General features: G+C 42.3%; 3 protein-coding genes across 6 annotated transcripts in view; 2 read left to right on the top strand and 1 right to left on the bottom strand.

Moving 5' to 3' along the window:
• The first annotated feature begins 265 nt into the window (after positions 1 to 265).
• On the top strand, positions 266 to 7,735 carry LOC310822848 (delta-1-pyrroline-5-carboxylate synthase-like). Its single transcript, XM_083695382.1, has 18 exons — positions 266 to 362; positions 1,010 to 1,131; positions 2,538 to 2,689; positions 2,949 to 3,098; positions 3,214 to 3,318; positions 3,514 to 3,672; positions 4,016 to 4,106; positions 4,190 to 4,314; positions 4,417 to 4,561; positions 4,675 to 4,748; positions 4,878 to 4,977; positions 5,092 to 5,312; positions 5,442 to 5,579; positions 5,777 to 5,972; positions 6,203 to 6,324; positions 6,461 to 6,647; positions 6,745 to 6,840; positions 7,001 to 7,735. Exons 2-18 carry the CDS (start codon positions 1,035 to 1,037, stop codon positions 7,180 to 7,182), a joined length of 2,340 nt encoding a protein of 779 aa, XP_083551508.1. The 5' UTR covers positions 266 to 362; positions 1,010 to 1,034; the 3' UTR covers positions 7,183 to 7,735.
• Positions 7,736 to 7,854: 119 nt separating this feature from the next.
• Positions 7,855 to 10,898, bottom strand: LOC310822850 (gamma-crystallin S-1-like). Its single transcript, XM_083695387.1, has 4 exons — positions 10,759 to 10,898; positions 9,544 to 9,609; positions 8,942 to 9,184; positions 7,855 to 8,761 (listed from the first exon to the last, which is right to left on the bottom strand). Exons 2-4 carry the CDS (start codon positions 9,553 to 9,555, stop codon positions 8,477 to 8,479), a joined length of 540 nt encoding a protein of 179 aa, XP_083551513.1. The 5' UTR covers positions 9,556 to 9,609; positions 10,759 to 10,898; the 3' UTR covers positions 7,855 to 8,476.
• ate1 (arginyltransferase 1) overlaps positions 10,196 to 18,619 on the top strand; it is a 72,903-nt gene continuing 64,479 nt past the window's right edge. For all 4 annotated transcript variants that reach the window (XM_083695385.1, XM_083695383.1, XM_083695384.1 and 1 more), the window contains exon 1: positions 10,196 to 10,318. In XM_083695385.1, the coding sequence (XP_083551511.1) occupies positions 10,219 to 10,318 (100 nt within the window). In that variant the 5' untranslated portion in view covers positions 10,196 to 10,218. The remainder of the gene's footprint in view (positions 10,319 to 18,619) is intronic.

Here is an 18,619-nt window from a genome sequence, read left to right as displayed (position 1 = left end):
CTTCTGTTTTACTTGAGAACAACTAAGGGCTTATAGACTTATGCTTATTGTTCATACAGAAGTGATAGAGTAACTGAAACCAATAGCAGAGATATTCTATGACAGATCTTTGCAAAAGCCTCGCGACGCGAGCTGAAAAAGACTGGCTACAGTATTTCCAAACGCCAGTTACAATCCTGCGTACGTAAAGTCCACAGTCCTTTAGGCTGGAAAGGCCAGAACATGCGTAGACGTTGTTGGTGACTATCGCAGTGGGGAAACAATTGTATGGTTGTGGATGTGGCAGGCTGACGACGTGTCTTTGCCCAGCACAGCTATCAACTTTGCTGCAGCTGTGAGATTCTTTTCAGATTCATTGCTTGGTAAGATATGATCCTTTTCACGTATTTTCTGTTAATACATGTTGCATATTGGACTGTCCATTATGATTTTAAGTAAATCTATTAATAATGCAGCTAGCTAGTAGCAAGCACATGTTCGTTGTTGTAGCCTAGCAGCCCTGTCTTCATTGTCAAATTCCAGTCTGTGACACAAGTTGGTCACATATACATACATTCAGCTACATTGAAATACATTCAGCTCAGACAAATATAACTAACTAAATGTGTTATTGGCCACTGCCAACATGACAGTCACGTCAATGACACTGACAGTTGGTTTGCTTGCAAGCAGTTTTTACTGTATCCCGTTCTGTTCAAGCTAGCGAAGCTTGATACATCATATACCAGTTTTGCAACAATATAAGTTACTATAGGCCTTCTCCAATCATAACATCATAGGTAGTGCTGCTATTTGCCTGCTCTTATCTTAGTCCATTCATTACCCAATAGTAGCCCCATCTGTGATTAGGATATGAATATCTACCCTATTCACAGATGAGATGGGGCTATACCAGCAATAGCCTACTAGACATGTATTCAACATTTCGATGCTTTTTAAACGCCTCTGTAATTTTAACCAACCCAATAGGTTGTAATATTACTCAGTAACGATTGACTGTTTTATTTAGGCAGCTGTCCTGAGGTCATATTGCCATGTTGCAGCGGCTGGCCTTGTGCTCCCGCCTACGATCCAGGAGCTTGCAAACAAATGTTTACCCACGCTTCTCCAGGGCAGTGTCACAGACCAAGTGTAAGTAGTTAATTCCATATCACACTGCACACCTTGGCACTGTCAGAAGTATACAGTGCCCTGCTTAAGGAATGGGACAGTGAAGCAGTTTTTCTTCTTTTGGCACTACACTCCAAAAGTTTTGATTTGAAATCAAATAATTATTGTGAGTAAAGTAGAGATTCTCAGCATTTATTTGGTGGTATTTGTGTACTTTTTATGCATAGTCCCTGATGTTAGGTGTGTTCCGTCACATCATTTGTGCAGGCATAAGAGAGCTGTCAATGTCAAGTATTGATTCTAGGCTTTGAGTTTGCCTCTTGCCCGAGTCTGCTACTGGTGTCTGTCAACATGAGGACCAAAGCCTTTATTAGGCTGAAACTCTGAAAGGAATTATCAAAAACATAGCCAAAACCTTAGGATTGCCAAAATCAACCGTTTGGAACATCATTAAAAGGAAACAAAAAAGCACTGGTGACCTCAGCTATTGCAAAGGCCAAAGCAGACTTCTACAGTGGATGACCGAAGAATGCTCACTATAATTAAGAGAAACCACAAAACAACAGTCCCACTGATCAGGAACACTCTCTAGGAGGTAGGCGTGAATGTGTCAGAGACTACCTTCACTGCAAGGTGCAAACCATTAGTTATCCTCAAAAAGGATGGTCACTTACAGTTCGCTAAAAAATACCTAAAAAGCCTGCAGAGGTCTGGAAAAATGTGTTGTGGACAGATAAGATTCATATTATCATGTACCAGAGTGATTGCAAGTGGAAAGTTTGGAGAAAAAAACACCTGCCCAAGATTTACAGCATACCACCTCATCTGTGAAACATGGTGGAGGGAGTATTAATGTTAGAGCATGTATAGTTGCCACTAGAACTGGTTAACTTATCTTAATTGGGTTAGGGTTAGATGATGTAACTGCTGATGGCAGCTGTATTCTGAAGCATACAGAAACATCTTGTCTACTCAAGTACAAGCAAATGCCTCCAAATTAAATGGATGGTGCTTCATCATACAGACAATGACCCAAAACATACTGCCATAGCAACTAGGGAGTTTTTCAGGGCCTAAAAGTTGACTGGCCAGATTTAAATCCAATTTAGCATGTATTTCATTTCCTGATGATAAGACTTCAGGTAACAATACCTCAAAACAAACATCAACAAATGTCTGCAGTACAGCCCTGGCAGAGCATCACCAGAGAAGACACCCAGTCTGGTGGGGTCAATGGTTCGCAGACTTGAGACTGAAACAGGGCACTGGACTATGCATAAAAAGTGTTGTAATTTCTGAATGGTGCAACCAATATGTACACAAATAAAAATAAAAAATTGTTTGATTTCAAATCCCAACTTTTGGAGTGTAGAGCCAAAAGAAGAAAAAAATATTCAAGTGTTAAAGGAACTTCTTGTCTGTTCCAGTCCCACTCACTCGCTCCCATGGGAAGTCGTCTGCCCACCGCAGCGAGCTCAAACAGGCCAAGCGCATTGTGGTAAAACTGGGCAGTGCTGTAGTGACACGGGGAGATGAATGTGGCCTGGCTCTTGGGCGTCTGGCCTCCATTGTGGAGCAGGTGAGTTCACGCCTCTGTGATGGATGTGGGTTAGGATTAGTAAGGAATTCTAACAAGACAAGTTGACAAGCACAGTTGATGATCATTGAGAGTTGCAATTTTTAGTATTTGAGGTGTTGAGGTTTTTGCTATTTCAGGAGAAACTGTGGAGATGGTTTGTTGTACTGTATTTCAGGTGACCTCAGCAGATGATGTTGAGTGAATCAATCAATTGGTTTTGAGGAGGGGTTCAGGGAATCTGTGTGTGTGTGTTCCAAAGGTGGCTGTATTGCAGAACCAGGGCAGGGAGATGATGATTGTCACCAGTGGGGCTGTTGCTTTTGGAAGGCAAAGACTGAGGCACGAGATCCTGCTGTCTCAGAGTGTCAGGCAGGCTCTGCACTCTGGACAGAACCAGCTCAAAGAAATGGTGAACAGAAACTCCTTCATGGTTTTTCACAATGGACAAATAAAGTCAGCAGGTAAACAGCAATTGAATCTCATATTTCCTTTACTGATGACTTCTCTGTCTCTTTGGGTTCCAGTCAGTTCCAGTCCTGGAGGCTCGGGCGTGTGCAGCTGCTGGACAGAGTGGCCTGATGGCATTGTATGAAGCTATGTTCACTCAGTACAGCACTTGCACTGCACAAGTATGTACACATTAGATATTCTCAACATTATTTGTCTTATCTCACTATATTTACATCCATATACTCTTATTATCTTGCCTTTGTATATTGTATGCATTTGTGTAGCCCAAGGTATATTGACAATAATGTAAACTAATAATTGTAATTGTAAACAACACAGAGGAATTAAAATGGTACTGTATATAATTTTTACAGATCCTGGTAACAAACCTCGATTTCCATGATGAGCAGAAGCGTCGCAACTTGAACAGCACACTCCATGAGCTGCTGCGCATGAACATAGTGCCCATCATCAACACCAATGACGCTGTTGTGCCACCCCCTGTTCCAAACAGTGACCTTCAGGGGGTAAATGTGGGTACTAAGTGCAGGGCATGCTGGGAATAATTGTGGTCCAGAACAATTGTGGAAGTGGCTTACATGAGGCATAAGATGAAAATGTTTTTATTTTTTTATTGTTGTTTTTTTTATTATAATTTTCTTTTACTTTTCCTCTTTTGCTATTGCAATTGCTTTTAGACACAGTTGGGGGCAAATGTTAATACTTGTTGGTAATGTTTATTCAGTGAGTTATTATTACCATTAGGAGGCCATCCTAGGCTTGGATACACTGCCCCATGAGCATGTTGCATGCACTGTATTGAAAATGCCCAAGCCTGTTTCCATTTGAACATTTAAAAAAAAAATTGTATTTCAGGTAATAAGCATCAAGGATAACGACAGCTTAGCTGCCAGGCTGGCTGTTGAAATGAAAGCGGACCTGCTTATTGCTCTATCTGATGTTGAAGGTGTGTAATGTACAGTATTACCAACATGTTGTTCCTTTGTTCTCGTGAAAAAGTATTTTAATGGACCATACTCTATTCCACAGGATTGTATGACAGCCCACCAGGAACAGACGATGCCAAACTCATTGATATATTCTATCCTGGAGACCAGCAGTCTATCACATATGGTACCAAGTCCAGAGTGGGCAGTGGAGGCATGGAGGCAAAGGTTAGTGGCAGATGAGCCCTTGTTAGATGAAAATCACTGCACTCTAGGTTGGTTGTTCTAGAGGAGTTACTAGAAATCTTACTTTGCTGTTGTCTCACTCAGGTGAAGGCTGCTCTGTGGGCGCTGCAAGGTGGCACGTCGGTCATCATTGCCAACGGCACCAATCCCAAAGTCACTGGCCACGTCATCACAGACATTGTGGAGGGAAAGAAAGTGGGGACCTTCTTCTCTGAAGTGAAGCCTGCAGGTTAGTGACAGACCCCAAGGGAAGATAATATCAAGTCTACTGTAGAAAACAAGTTGAACAGTGGAGATGCTCTAGTCTGAATGAATGCTGCTGTTATGGTGTAACACTCACAGGTCCCACTGTGGAACAACAGACAGAAATGGCCCGACATGGAGGCAGGGCTCTGGCCTCTCTTCTCCCAGAGGATGTGAGTGGTTCCTAACTTGGCCCTTTTGATCTTAACCCATTTGAGCTGATGGATAGGCTCACTTCAGTAATGAAACTGTATGTCTACTGCATCTCAAGTCTTAACATGTATATTTTCATACTCAACCAGAGGGGAGAGATCATCTGCCGTCTAGCTGACTTGCTGACAGAGAAGAAGGATGAGATTCTCAGTGCCAACAGGAGAGACATGGAGCTTGCAACCTCATCAGGTACTGATTCACTGAGAACAGGTTCTTTACAAGTGTTCAATGTGGCAACACAAACTGTCATTACAGTCTGTCATGAGAAGTGTTAGTCTTATGTTTGAGTGTAATTCTCTGTAGGTCGCCTCTCCCAGCCCCTGTTGACAAGACTGAGTCTCTCCACGGCCAAGCTGAACAGTCTGGCCATAGGCCTGCGGCAGATTGCTGTGTCATCCAGAGACAGTGTAGGCCAGGTGCTGCGTAGGACCAGAGTGGCCAACAACCTGGAGCTGGAGCAGATCACTGTCCCCATTGGGGTCCTGCTGGTCATCTTTGAATCCCGCCCTGACTGCCTCCCACAGGTCAGTCACCCAACCACCCATCCAGGTTTATTGTTTTCTCTATCTCTCTCAGAAACACTGACATACACACAGTAGGCAGAGGTTTGTGTATGCAGATGTGACGTTTTATGGTTTTTGTTTGGACTTCAGGTGTCAGCTCTTGCCATTGCCAGTGGAAATGCATTGTTACTGAAAGGGGGTAAAGAAGCCGCCAACACCAACCGCATTCTGCACCAGCTGACCCAGGAAGCACTCTCCATCCATGGGGTGAAGGATGCTATTCAACTGGTAAGAGCTTGATTAGAGGGTAAAAAAATAGGAGATACCACTTGAGTGTTGTGAAGGAACAGCATATATATAGGATAGCAGCTATTTATGATTCGGGGGTTGCTTTGTGTAGTGACTGAAAGTGACCGAAATGCATGTGTACGGTACATATTATTTACAGTATGTGAATGATATGGTAATGTGTATGTGTGTTGTAGGTGAGTACTCGGGAGGAGGTGGAGGATCTCTGTAGACTAGATAAGATGATCGACTTGATCATACCGCGAGGCTCCTCCCAGCTGGTCAGAGACATCCAGAGAGCAGCCAAGGGCATCCCTGTGCTAGGCCACAGTGAAGGCATCTGCCACGTCTACATCGACTCAGAGGCCAGCATTGACAAGGCTGTGGACATCAGTGAGTGCTGCCTGTACCTGTACCTATGCTGCCTGTACCGACTAACATAGACAAGCACAAAGTCATAACTTCATACACACACATATTGACAATCATATATGCATGTTAACATATACACTATACACATTGATGCTCATCCTGATACCCACAGTTCATTACATCGTGCCCTCCTTTATGTTGTGAATTTATGTCATAAACAGTGATTTAATAAAGTTAATGTTTCTCTGTAGTTAAAGACTCTAAATGTGACTACCCTGCGGCCTGCAATGCCATGGAGACCCTACTCATCCACAGAGATTTACTGAGAACTCCAATATTTGACCAGATCATAGACATGCTTAGAGTGGAGCAGGTGAGACACATACAGTACACACAATCCTTGTACATTCTGAGGCCTTATGACCTTATGCCAGTTTTAATACAGTGTAGAGCTGTTTGGACAAGGCATGTTCATTTGTGATTGGATTGTTATATATGTGTCCTCCCAGGTGAAAATCCATGCAGGACCCAGGTTTGCCTCCTACCTGACCTTCAGCCCCTCTGAGGTGAAATCGCTGAGGACAGAATACGGGGACATGGAGTGCTGCATCGAGGTGGTGGACAGCATGCAGGACGCAGTGGACCACATCCACAAATATGGCAGCTCTCATACAGATGTCATTGTTACTGATAATGGTGAGGAAATCCTTCATCACAACACGCATGCATGCACGCACACACTTTATGCCGTTTAAGAAATGCTGTCCAGAGATTTCATAATGTTTTTGTGCAGAGGAGACAGCAGAACAGTTCTTGCAGCAGCTGGACAGTGCCTGTGTCTTCTGGAACGCCAGCTCTCGCTTTGCTGATGGCTACCGCTTTGGTTTGGGTGAGTACCCTGAGAAACATAGCAAACCACTACTTCAGTTCTAAAGATTGACTTAAACTTGTTTTAAACTGAACCTGTAGAGACTGATCATTATCCTGATCAACACATGTTAATGACCATGGTCAAGTACAATACATGTATAGTATTTGTGGTGTTGCAGGGGCGGAGGTTGGCATCAGCACAGCTCGAATCCATGCCAGGGGCCCTGTGGGGTTAGAGGGACTCCTGACCACCAAGTGGGTGCTCCGGGGTGAGGGGCACACGGTGGCGGACTTCTCTGAGCAGGGCAGTATGAAGTACCTCCATGAGAACATCCCTGTCCCTCAGAGGAGGCTCAGCTAGGACTGCAACCACATAACCCGCCTGGATAGGAGCCAATGACAACCCAAAGGTCGTTTTTTGTCAGTAGTACTTCAACATTGAACTGCTGCTACATCTACGGATTGATACAGTAACTGCTCAACAAATTGCTTAATGTCAGAGCATTCAAAGCAAGAAGACCTCCTCTTTACAATTCCCCCAGACATTGAATGGTGATGAACGGGTGCTGATAGGGTTGCAGATGATCGAGAATGGTGAAAGGAATTCTTCCTGTTGGCCCAACACCGTCATGAGTGTTGAATGACTATCCTCTGCAGTTGGAGATGCTAAAGGTCTCAACAAAAAGTTTTGTACAGTCACACCAGTTATGTGTGGGCAATCGATTATTTTTTTTTTTTTTGTTGACCTTCCTGATTTTTATAATGATGGAAAATATATTTGTAATAGTGATTGTTAATTGGCCCTACTTGATTACTGTGACTGTCATTATTTTTCTACAAATAACTTTTTTCTCCCGGTCTGTTCATCATGTTTAGTGGCTGTACTGGTCCTCAGTAAAAGTGTCTTAAAAGTTCCCTTGCCACAGATACTTTGATTCAATATGCTGCACAGTTCATGTAGTTTATGTTTTGTGTGTCACAATTACAGTATGGCAAAAGAAAATATTTTGAAGGTCTTGATTTACAGATTTATTTCATGAATAATTATTGTGATTATCACACAATTTGATGGACAATTTAATTTCAACTTTTTTTACTTGTAGTGAACATCAAAAACACCAACATTTAATTGCTATACACTTCAAACATTAATTGCTGTGATTTCTTTGTTTTCTAAACATTTCTACATGGACAGGATAACAAAGTTTCTTTGCCTTACCACAGATGAAGTTCATGGGTTTCGGTTTAGGTCTGAAATATGTTAAAACAACAACATTTAAGCAGGCTCCTCAGTTAGAAATTGCACCTGTCTTTGCTGCTTCAAATCTGCTTGCTGCATTAGTAACACAATTAATTCTCTGTCTCTACTGTACATAGATTTACTATTTTCAGTGTGAGGGGAAAGTGTGTATAAACAGGTATGCACTTGCATAAAGCCATGGACTCCTATCTAAATGTTCCTTGTACATTTACACCAGGATTCCAAGCCACTGTTTCATTTCAGCCATATGCTTATCAAGTGGTCTAATTATCAAAAGGACAGTTGCATCTTTATTCCCTGATACTAACCATGTGTTGAGATGAACTCATCTCCTTTACTGTATGTAAACTTCTGCAGGCTGTGAGAGAGATCTCGCCTTGCTTTCAGAGAGGCTTTATTGGGTTTGTTTCAGCTCTGTGACGCGACGCACAGAGCCAATAGTGGAGCTCATGCTGCCCCAATCACTGTGCTTGTTGTACTCTCCAGGGCGCAGGAAGTACTGACGCCCCCTGTAGTTTGGGTGCTCGTGGAGGATCCAGTAGCCCTCCATGACATTGCAGGAAGAAACGTCTCGCAGGTGGAAGCGGTCCTGCAGGTTAGGGCAGTCATCACTCAGCTCCATCATCTTCCCTCCAAAGTCTGATCTCTCGAAGATCTTCATCCTGTAGTTTCCATTGTACTACGCAAAGAGAACATGGCTTGAAACTGATACCCTCATTTTCAATGTCTAGATCAAAGAAATGTACTCACATGTTATTTAAGTGCACAGTTTTAGGTCAGTGGCCATAAGTTAGGTGTCAGAATTGTTTATGAACATTGGTGCTGTGTGTTTGTTACTATAAAACGGAGCAGTTCTCACAGCAGGGATCATGCGGCAGGAGCGGATGCAGTCGTTGAAGCCAGACCAGCGGTGGTGGTCGGGGTACTTCCCCCGTGTTAGCATGTACTGGTACCCAGAGTAGTTGGGTTTCTCATAGGCCATCCAGCATCCACTGTCCACTCGGATGGAGTTGCAACGAGAGAAGTGGGAGTGCATGTCAGCACAGTCACCACTGCACTCATAGTGGCGTCCCTCAAAATTCCTGCCCTCGTAGAAGATGATCTAAACAGAGGCACCACAGCTAGTGGGAGTGCTGCAATTCACTCCACTTTTGAATCTACCACTTGTCATCAAATGTGTACCTTGGGGTGAAAAGGCACATAGATGCACATAGGCTATCTAATCTATTCAAATGAGCTTAGAGCAATGTGAAAACATTGTATTCCAGTTGAATTGGTTGAGGTAGCAAATATGTTTGCAAATTGATAATGATCAAAGACAACCTCTTGTAGTATCTTCATGGGACCATCCAAAACTTAAGATTCCAGACATGAAAAAAACCCCATTATGACCAACCCTCTGGAATGCAACTTGAAATGGCTGTCTGTAATCTTTTTAGGACAATGATATAGTCTGCTTACCTTACCCATCATGACTGTGACGGTCAACAGGACAGGCCTGTCCACATCCTGGAGCCTTTTATGTGTCTGAAAGCATTGTTATTAAAATCAGGTGAGTTATCATGTCAGCACAAACTGTTCTATTGCCCCCATGACACTGAGCACATGTCAACCTCATGCTCCCTTTAGATTGTATTCTATTGTCATGCAAATCAAGCTTGACTGTTTTCTAGGGCTGGACAATAGAGTTGCAAACTCTGTATTTGGTCCTGGGGAAAACACATGGTCAACTAACCATAGCTCAGAACAAATCTGAAAAGGTTAGTTACAAAAGTGGACTTTTCACTATCCCACAAACAGCGCCCCATACCCCACAAGCCTATACACACTCACATAAGCCTACTGTATCGTTATCATTATGCATAGCCAGTTTACAGTATTTGACATTCTACATTTGAAGCCTCTTATCTTTTTATTGTTTTCACTCATGTGCTAGTTGTTGATGTGTCAACATATTTTGACAAAAACAATCATTATGTATCGGTCATCGGATACATTCCCACTTTAGGAAACAGGGTGCGCTATAGCCCCATTTCATGGTTATTTTCATATTATTTGCGCCCTTCTATGGTGAAGCGTGAAGGGCGGTGTTCACTCATAACAACACCGAGTAGCTAGCTTTAGCAGACGTGGAAGATGGCAGGAGGAAGCTCATATACTATAGTGGAGTATTTCGGGGGTGATGACGGCTACCGTTGTGGTTATTGTAAGAATGAGAAGGGCAACTTCTCTCATGGTAAGTGTCTATCAAAACAATTGCATCATATACATTTTTATTTTGATTACTGTTTACTGTCCCGGCTATACACTCAGCAGATTAGCCAGCTATCCACTCAGCCACAACGACATCACTGCTAGCCAGAAGCTAGCTTGCTATGCAACTTCTTGCTGTGTTGATAGCTACCTGATACAATTTCTTGATTTAAAAAAAGAAAGAAAAAGAAGATTGTCAAAGTTCTGCTGTATAATCAGATAGCCACAACTCCAAAGCTTGCTGTCAGTCTACTGTATGTCATAGCTAGCTGGCTAACGTAGCTACTGGTTACCAAGCAGCTACCTGCTAGGCAGGTCAAACCCGTTTTGATTATTTCTGGGAAATAACATTTAAACTGTAAAACCATGATGTATTTAACAATAGCATTTGCATAAATAAACAAATATAAAACTCAAACTCACTTTAAAACGACCGTTTATATCCTTAAAATAATGGTTTTGATTTCACGCTACGCTTCCTGTTTTCTTCCCGTTCGCCGGGTCAGTTGCCCATTTTCAATACAACGGCTTTTGTTATTCAAATGTTCAGTCATTTCGCCTATATAGATCAATATAGATCAATATTTATATAGTAAAATTAACAGACTTCAAATATTGGTGCCCATATCATGTTTGATTAGCTTCCATTTACGTTAAACAACTACCCGAAAACCGCTAACGCGACAAAAAGCTTCTTTTCTTTTTTTTTTTGCGGCGGAGAGGTTGGAATTCCGAGTGAAGCCGTCTCGTTGAAATGAATGGAAAACTTTAATATTATTTATCAAGCTACGTTATCGTCTCCTTTCAAGAGCATTGTTCCAATATGGCCATTTTAAATCTTGAGCTCTTATCTCAATATAAGCTACTATATACTACTTATTGTATTTTTTTAATTTGTCACACTGTAATATCTGAAACCAGTTCTTGTTCTCACATTTCAAACTAAGCTTTTAACGACAGATAATCTCATGAAATTGTGACCATGATTATCAACAATAATGCTTTAGACCGCTATAGCCTATATACACTCACTGGGCACTTTATTAGGAACACATGTACACCTTCTCATAGTGGAGGTGGTGTAATGGTGTGGGGAATGTTTTCTTGGCACACTTTGGGCCTGTTAATACCAATAAATCTTGTTTGAATGCCACAGCCTATTTGAGTATTGTTGCTGACCATGTGCATCCCTTCATGGCCACAATTTACCCATCTTCTAATGGCTACGTCCAGCATGATAATGCATCATGTCACAAAGCAAAAGTCATCTTAAACTGGTTTCATGAACATGAACATGACAGTGAGTTCAGTGGTCTTCCCAGTCACCAGATCTGAATCCAATAGAACACCTTTGGGATGTGGTAGAACGGTAGATTCACAGCTTGAAAGTGCACCTGAAAAATCTGAAGAATTGAGGCTGTTTTGAGAGCAAAGGGAGGCCCTACCCAGTAATAGATTCGATTCAACTTTATTGTCATTGTGCAAAGTATAGAGACAACGAAATGCAGTTAGCGTCTAACCAGAAGTGCAAAAAAGCAGAAAAGTGCAGTGTGAACAGTATATACAGGTAGTGCAGTATATGAGCAGTATAGTAGTGCAGTATAGTATAAGTAGCAGTAGCATTAGCAGTATGAATTAGCAGTAGCATTAGCAGTATGAATTAGCAGTAGCATTATAAGCAGAATAAATAGGATGCAGTATGAACAGTGTAGCAGCATATGAGCTGTATAGGCAATGCAGTCTAGCATTGTAGTATATATCTAGTATATATGTATTAACAGTAACATTAGGGTAATAGCAGAATAAATATGGAATACAGTATAAACAGGTATGTACAGATATGTGCAGTGTATTAACAGTAGTATTAAAGAAAATATAGGGATATGTGCATTATGAACAGTATAGACAGATATGTACAGAAGAGTAGTGGTATGGAGTAAGAGCAGTTTGTACAAGTGTGGATACAGTATGTACAGTTTATAGGAATACTGTAAGAGTAGTGCAATTGTCCTGGGGGGGGGGGGTGCAGGGGTTGGTAGGTTGTCACCTAGGTGCAGAGTTTGAGTTCAGTAAGGTGACAGCCGCAGGGAAGAAGTTACCTCTGAACCTGCTGGTTCGGGTGCGGAGAGACCTGTAGTGCCTCCCGGAGGGGAGTGGGGTGAACAGTCTATGGTTGGGGTGAGAAGTGTCCTTGGCGATGCTGCGTGCCTTACGCAAGCATCGCTTGCCCTGGACAGCCTCAATGGAGGGGAGTGAGGAACCGGTGATGCGTTGGGCAGTTTTCACCACCCTCTGGTCAGATGCCGAGCAGTTGCCATACCATACTGTGACACAGTTGGTGAGGATGCTCTCGATGGTGCAGCGGTAGAAGTTCACCAGGATCTGAGGAGACAGATGGACCTTCTTTAGTCTCCTCAGGAAGAAGAGACGCTGGTGAGCCTTCTTGATCAGGGTAGAGGTGTTGAGGGTCCAGGAGAGATCCTCAGAGATGTGGACACCCAGAAACTTGAAGCTGGTGACTCGCTCCACCTCAGTCCCGTTGATGAGGATGGGGGTGTGTGTGCCAGCTTTTGACTTCCTGAAGTCCACAATGAGCTCTTTGGTCTTCCTGGTGTTGAGAGCCAGGTTGTTGTAGTTGCACCACACTGTTAGGTGCTGGACCTCCTCCCTGTAGGCCGACTCATCGTTGTTGCTGATGAGACCAATCACCGTTGTGTCGTCTGCAAACTTAACAATGGTGTTTGAGCCATGTACAGGTGTGCAGTCGTAGGTGAAGAGGGAGTAAAGGAGGGGGCTCAGCACACAGCCTTGTGGAACGCCGGTGTTCAGGGTGAGGGTTGAGGACGTGTGGTTGTGTAGCCTAACAGACTGCGGCCTGTTGGTTAGAAAGTCCAGAATCCAGTTGCAGAGGGAGGAGTTGATGCCCAGTTGACTGAGTTTGGAGATCAGTTTGGAAGGGATGATGGTGTTGAATGCTGAACTGAAGTCAATGAACAGCATTCTCACATAAGAGTTGGTATTGTCGAGGTGGGACACGGCAGAGTGAAGTGCGAGATGGGATGGCATCCTCTGTACTCCTGTTCTGCCGGTAGGCGAATTGGAAGGGGTCCAATGTGGGTGGTAAACAGGTCTTGAGTTGAGCTAAGACCAGCCTCTCAAAGCACTTCATGATGATGGGGGTGAGTGCAACTGGGCGGAAGTCATTTAAGCTCGTTGCAGTGGAGTGTTTTGGCACCGGCACGATGGAGGTGGTTTTGAAGCACGCAGGGACAGCTGCTCGATTAGTATAGTGTTCCTAATAAATTGTTTGGTGAGTGTGTATAACCTAACCACATGGTGGGGAGAGGGATGCAGTAGTGATGTTGCCGAGATTAAAAGCTTTTGCGACCAGATTGCAACTACAAATACGATTTGCATGACAGGTGTACATATCTATACGATCCTGCATGAATAATTGGAATGTCTTGCATGCAGCTTGAAAGTGGACACCTTTTATTTGTGACTGAAGCGACAGCGAGCACATTGACACAAGTTCGGCTGATCAATCTATAATTTTGGCACACGATGGACGGGAGTGGGATACAGCAGTAGACCTGACCACAGGAAATGTTCATGCACATTAACTATAAGTAAGATATTTTTAAATATTGAAATATCAACTTCAAAAACGATTTGCATGACAAAGGTACATGTCTGATCCACCACCGGCTTACCAACCAGGCCCACTCCGATGTGAGCTGGTGACTGGAGGGTTGCTGGCATCATATCCAGGTCCCTACCACTGCCGTTGTGCCCTTGAGCTGTTCTCCCTGGGGGGGTGTGCACGTGTGTTGTCTCGGAGGGGGGGTGTGCAGTGCGTGTGTGTTGCCTCGGGGGGGGGGGGGGGGGGGTGCAAAAAGACCCATTCCAACAATTGATGTGAATTGATTGCATGGCAAATAAACAAGTCTTTCTTTTCTTTCTTAGCTCTGCATCCTGCAATAAACTGACACACAGATCCTCATCCTTACTGCCTCAACCAACCTGTTGCTGGCCTATACTCACGTATAAACTGTTAAAGGTCCCTGTTTAAAAAAGAAATACACACCAGCTGCATTGTAAAATGTCTCATTAGCCCTGTTTCCCTTAAAATGTTCAATGAAATGCTTACTTTGCCAACTGAACAGTGCAATATCAGGACGTAAGAATAAAAAATACAATCATAGCACAAGACAATAAGTGTAATAGGCATTCATGTCAAATAAAGTGAGCAATACAATACATTAATGAATAGCAGCAGCGATGGTAGTAAGTGTGTGTGTGTGGTTGATGTGCAGAGAGCACAAACTGTCTTAGGTACAGGTGAGCAGCAGGTAGTGCAGGTGGGTAGTTAAGGTTAGCTGTTAAAAAGTCTTATGGCCTGAAGGTAGAAACTGTATCAAAACTGTCTGGTAGAAATGGAAACCACAAAAAAAAGTTACTACAACTACTCAACAACAATATAATAATAATAATAATATAATATGCCATTTAGCTGACACTTTTATCCAAAGTGATTTACATTGCAGTGAGTGCATACATTTCAATATATATGGTCCCAGCGGGAAGAGTGAGTTAATTTACTTAATGCATTTGCAGTAAGAAATGCACTCTGGAGATGTTTTAATGAGACCTCCTGTGCCTCCAAGACCATATATTTACAAACGGTCTGACCTGGTGATCTCCCCATCTTGAACCCTTGAAGCTTCTCCAAAACAACCTGTTGACCACCTCTGATGCTTTGGTTGAACTAACCCCCATGGTAGTCACCAAATCCACGTAAACTGTTTTGAAACAATGTTCAAAACTTATCTGTCCAGCTCGTCTCTCCTCCCGGAGACTCCTTTGTTAACCTATACCTGTCACTTACCAGATACTCATGCTTTAATTATTGCTATGACATAGTACTTTTAGTATTGCGCCTTACCTTATTGTGTATTGCTGTTATGTTTACTTATTACTGCACTGTTGGGAGGAAGCTTGCAAAGTAAGCATTATAACCTGTATATGTGTGTGCATATGACCAATAGACTTGACTTGACTCAAGTGCAAACATATCCATTTCAAATATAACCTTACTGGTCAACAGGTTTATATCCAACTTCAGTTTTCTCTACAAATGAGTCCCTTAGTTCTATCACACTCTAAACACCTTGGCCTACTACCACCATCCTTTGTCAACTTGCTGTAGCTCATGTTGTCCTCTTGTTATCCACCTTTCCCAGCAAAACATAATATTACATAATGTAAACAATTCCTGTAGTTTGTTCTCCTTTTAAACATAGGCACACGCCTGCACACAAACATACAGCTACTCTGTCTCATGTGCCTTTATTCATGCCTTGTTCAGGGCTCATAAAATAACTTTTGTCATAGTTTATCCACAAAATGTCTGTCACTCCAAGCTTGCTATTGAACAGAAGTAGCAAGCCAGATAGTGTTTTTAGTCAGAATGATTGCAGTTTGCCATCAGACAGTTGTACAAAAATACTCCGCTCCGCTCGACACGGTTGCAGCTTGGCTAGCTCTCCCTCTTGTTCGCGCTTGCGGAAATAGCTTTCCGATTCGACTGGCTTTATCGTTTACTAGGGCGCACGTCTGCAATTTACACGAGTAAAAAGAAAAAAAGCCCCAAACGGAAAATGTTAGCGGTTTTCAGTTTGTTGTAGTGTGAGAAAACGTGTTCTTTATTTGAAGGAGAAGACAAACTACTTCTTACTTTTAGCTATTTATATGTCAAAATTCTAGGCTTGTACAAGGACCACTTTTGGCGAAGAAAATCACAGTCAGCAAGCTGTTAATCTGTAACCAACCTTCCAAAAATGGATGCATTCAAACAGTCAAACAAAGCATTTACAGTAAACAAAGTGATTGTGATTGGCTATTTGGTTGGGGAGGAACCATGGTTTAGACTTGGCATCCCTTGTTGTTCACAGGCTGGTCACACCATTCATCCCAGCTGCGGAGTCAGCACCCTGTAAGAGATAAGATACCTACTCTGGTATGTCCTCCCTAGCCTGTCCTCCCTAGCCTGGTACTTTTTCACTATAGCTCTTTGTGTAAGCGTGTGTTGCAACATCTTTCTTGATGACCTGGCTTAACCTCTCAATGTATTAATTCAACGTACTATGGGACTAATGCTTGATTCATCTCTCATTTATCAACAGGCCATCACATTAGTAAATTTAGCACACTGCAGTAATGTATTTTTATTATAGCAATAATAAACTGTTTTTATAAAAATAATTTCTAACAGTAGACAAGACATTGGCGAAGACACTCATAAAAAAATTGGCTTCTTGGATTTTGATTCCGGAGCTGGCCATTGAAGTCAAGGTAAAACTACATTTTCACCTCCTAATCCAATCAAAATCCAACAACCGGGGTGACGATAAAACGGGTTGAACGCTCTTATTTGAGTGATAGTTTGAAAAACCAATAGAAAGTGTGGTCGTGGACTTTTGAGTTGAATAAGGGGAGTGACAAATATTTCTCTGGACACTTTGCTTCTAAAAAGGGCCTAGAATTCTAACAGCGGCTAAGTCTTGACTGGCGTCGTCTCTACATTACATTTACATTTATGGTATTTAGCAGACGTCTTTATCCAAAGCGACTTACAACAATACATTTGTTTAAGTGAATCATCTATCCAGTCATCATAAGACAAAGTAATCAATGCTCACACCAGGGGCCATTGGCAGTCGTAATGCCAGTAGGCTATCTTTTTTATTTTTTATTAGCAGGAGAGAACTTGTACGGGGGGGTAGCGGGGATGAAGAGGTCTCTAGGGTTGGCGTTTATGCTTGTCAACAAATGCTAACTGCTTATATGCTATTGTTTCTATGAAGAAAACAGTGTAAGTGTAATTAGAACAAGAACTGACAGGTAAATGTACACTATTTCGCATTATTTGGGATATTTTGAACAGTTTAAAAAGTACAGAAACGGCTATTTTGCTTGAAAGCGGACCTAGAACTCTCAACTCGTCCCCATTGACCAGAACGTTTGACCATGCTATACCTACTTTATAGACCTAGCATTAGTGTTCTAGCTAGCTAGTTGAAGTTTCGTTTTTACACACTTTACATTAAGTTGCCCCTATGACTGTATAGTAACATTGTAATTACTATAGTAACACCATTATATTAATATGTTGTTACATAGTAAGTCGATTATGATATCGCATGATATGGAGTGAACGGTTTGTGTTTTTACACAAGTGGAATCAGGAACAGTCCTTCTATTCATAACGACGATAGCTACTTTGAGAGCTGGGCTGACCTGAACACACTGTCAAGTCCCCTATTGCTGAATCTACAGTAACAGTAGTGTGTCATACATGTATCTGAATTAGCTATATTTACACTGCCTTAAAGACATCACTCCAACCATAACTCTGGAATGTCACTGTAGGTAACTAAATATTAGATTTATACATGTGTTCATATCTTATATCTAGATATGGGTCTGTCTGTTCTCATTTACTAACATAAAATCATGATTTTAGAGAAAGGTTGAGGAGTTGAACAGTGTACAGTTAAAGCTGTCCGCTTCACTTGGCTTGTCAACGCTGTCAGGAAGGAGAGGCTCAAGTGTCGAGACAGTGGGAGTGTTGTCAGGTCAGGAGGGTTCAACTACTCTCCTTTTCCAGACTCTGGACTCATTGATGATGTGATGGGGTTATTTACTAGTCCAGGGGGTGATTATGTTTGCCAATATATGGATGCTGGGTGCTGTTGGGCACTCCAGGCCATTTATTTCATGTTAGGCTACCACTTTGTGAAAGATGGCTGTGCTCTGACTCAGTTCAAAAGACCTTGATGGACTGCTGTCATTCCAGCCTGCTATCTTTGAATAGAAGCCCCCACAAACATGCAAGTGACAGGTGAAATATTACCTGCAGCTGTGCTGGTTCAATCAAACCTGCAGATGGGCATGTTTTCAAATGATACCTGCCAGCAGCACGTTCCTCCTTGAACCTGCATACAGCAGGTTTCAATGATACCTGCAAATAACGGTATAATTTAAGGTTGTTTTACAATGTGTACCCAATCAGGTTTACAAAAAAAACTGTTAGCAGCAGACCTGCAGACAGTATGTTTAAAGTATACTTACAAATAACAGGTTGTTTTGGTCCTAACAGGTTTACTAATGATACCTGGTAAGGCACACATTATTTTCAATACCTCAATACCTGCGCAGGTTTGAAAAATACCTGAAAAATAGCAGGTTGTTTTGGTAACTGTTCTCTAGCAGGTTTACAGGT

This window comes from Argentina silus, assembly GCF_951799395.1.
Source record: "Argentina silus genome assembly, chromosome: X".
Classification (NCBI taxonomy): domain Eukaryota; kingdom Metazoa; phylum Chordata; class Actinopteri; order Argentiniformes; family Argentinidae; genus Argentina; species Argentina silus.
This window is presented reverse-complemented; position numbering and strand designations above follow the sequence as displayed.

Excerpts from the sequence above, each read along its gene's own strand:
- LOC310822850 (XM_083695387.1), bottom strand. Across the intron at positions 8,762-8,941 it reads CCTGCCGCATGATCCCTGCT|TACAATGGAAACTACAGGAT; the intron begins GTGAGAACTGCT and ends CTCTTTGCGTAG.
- LOC310822848 (XM_083695382.1), top strand. The coding sequence starts at position 1,035 with ATGTTGCAGCGGCTGGCCTTGTGCTCCCGCCTACGATCCAGGAGCTTG. Across the intron at positions 1,132-2,537 it reads GGCAGTGTCACAGACCAAGT|TCCCACTCACTCGCTCCCAT; the intron begins GTAAGTAGTTAA and ends TGTCTGTTCCAG. Across the intron at positions 6,325-6,460 it reads ACATGCTTAGAGTGGAGCAG|GTGAAAATCCATGCAGGACC; the intron begins GTGAGACACATA and ends GTGTCCTCCCAG.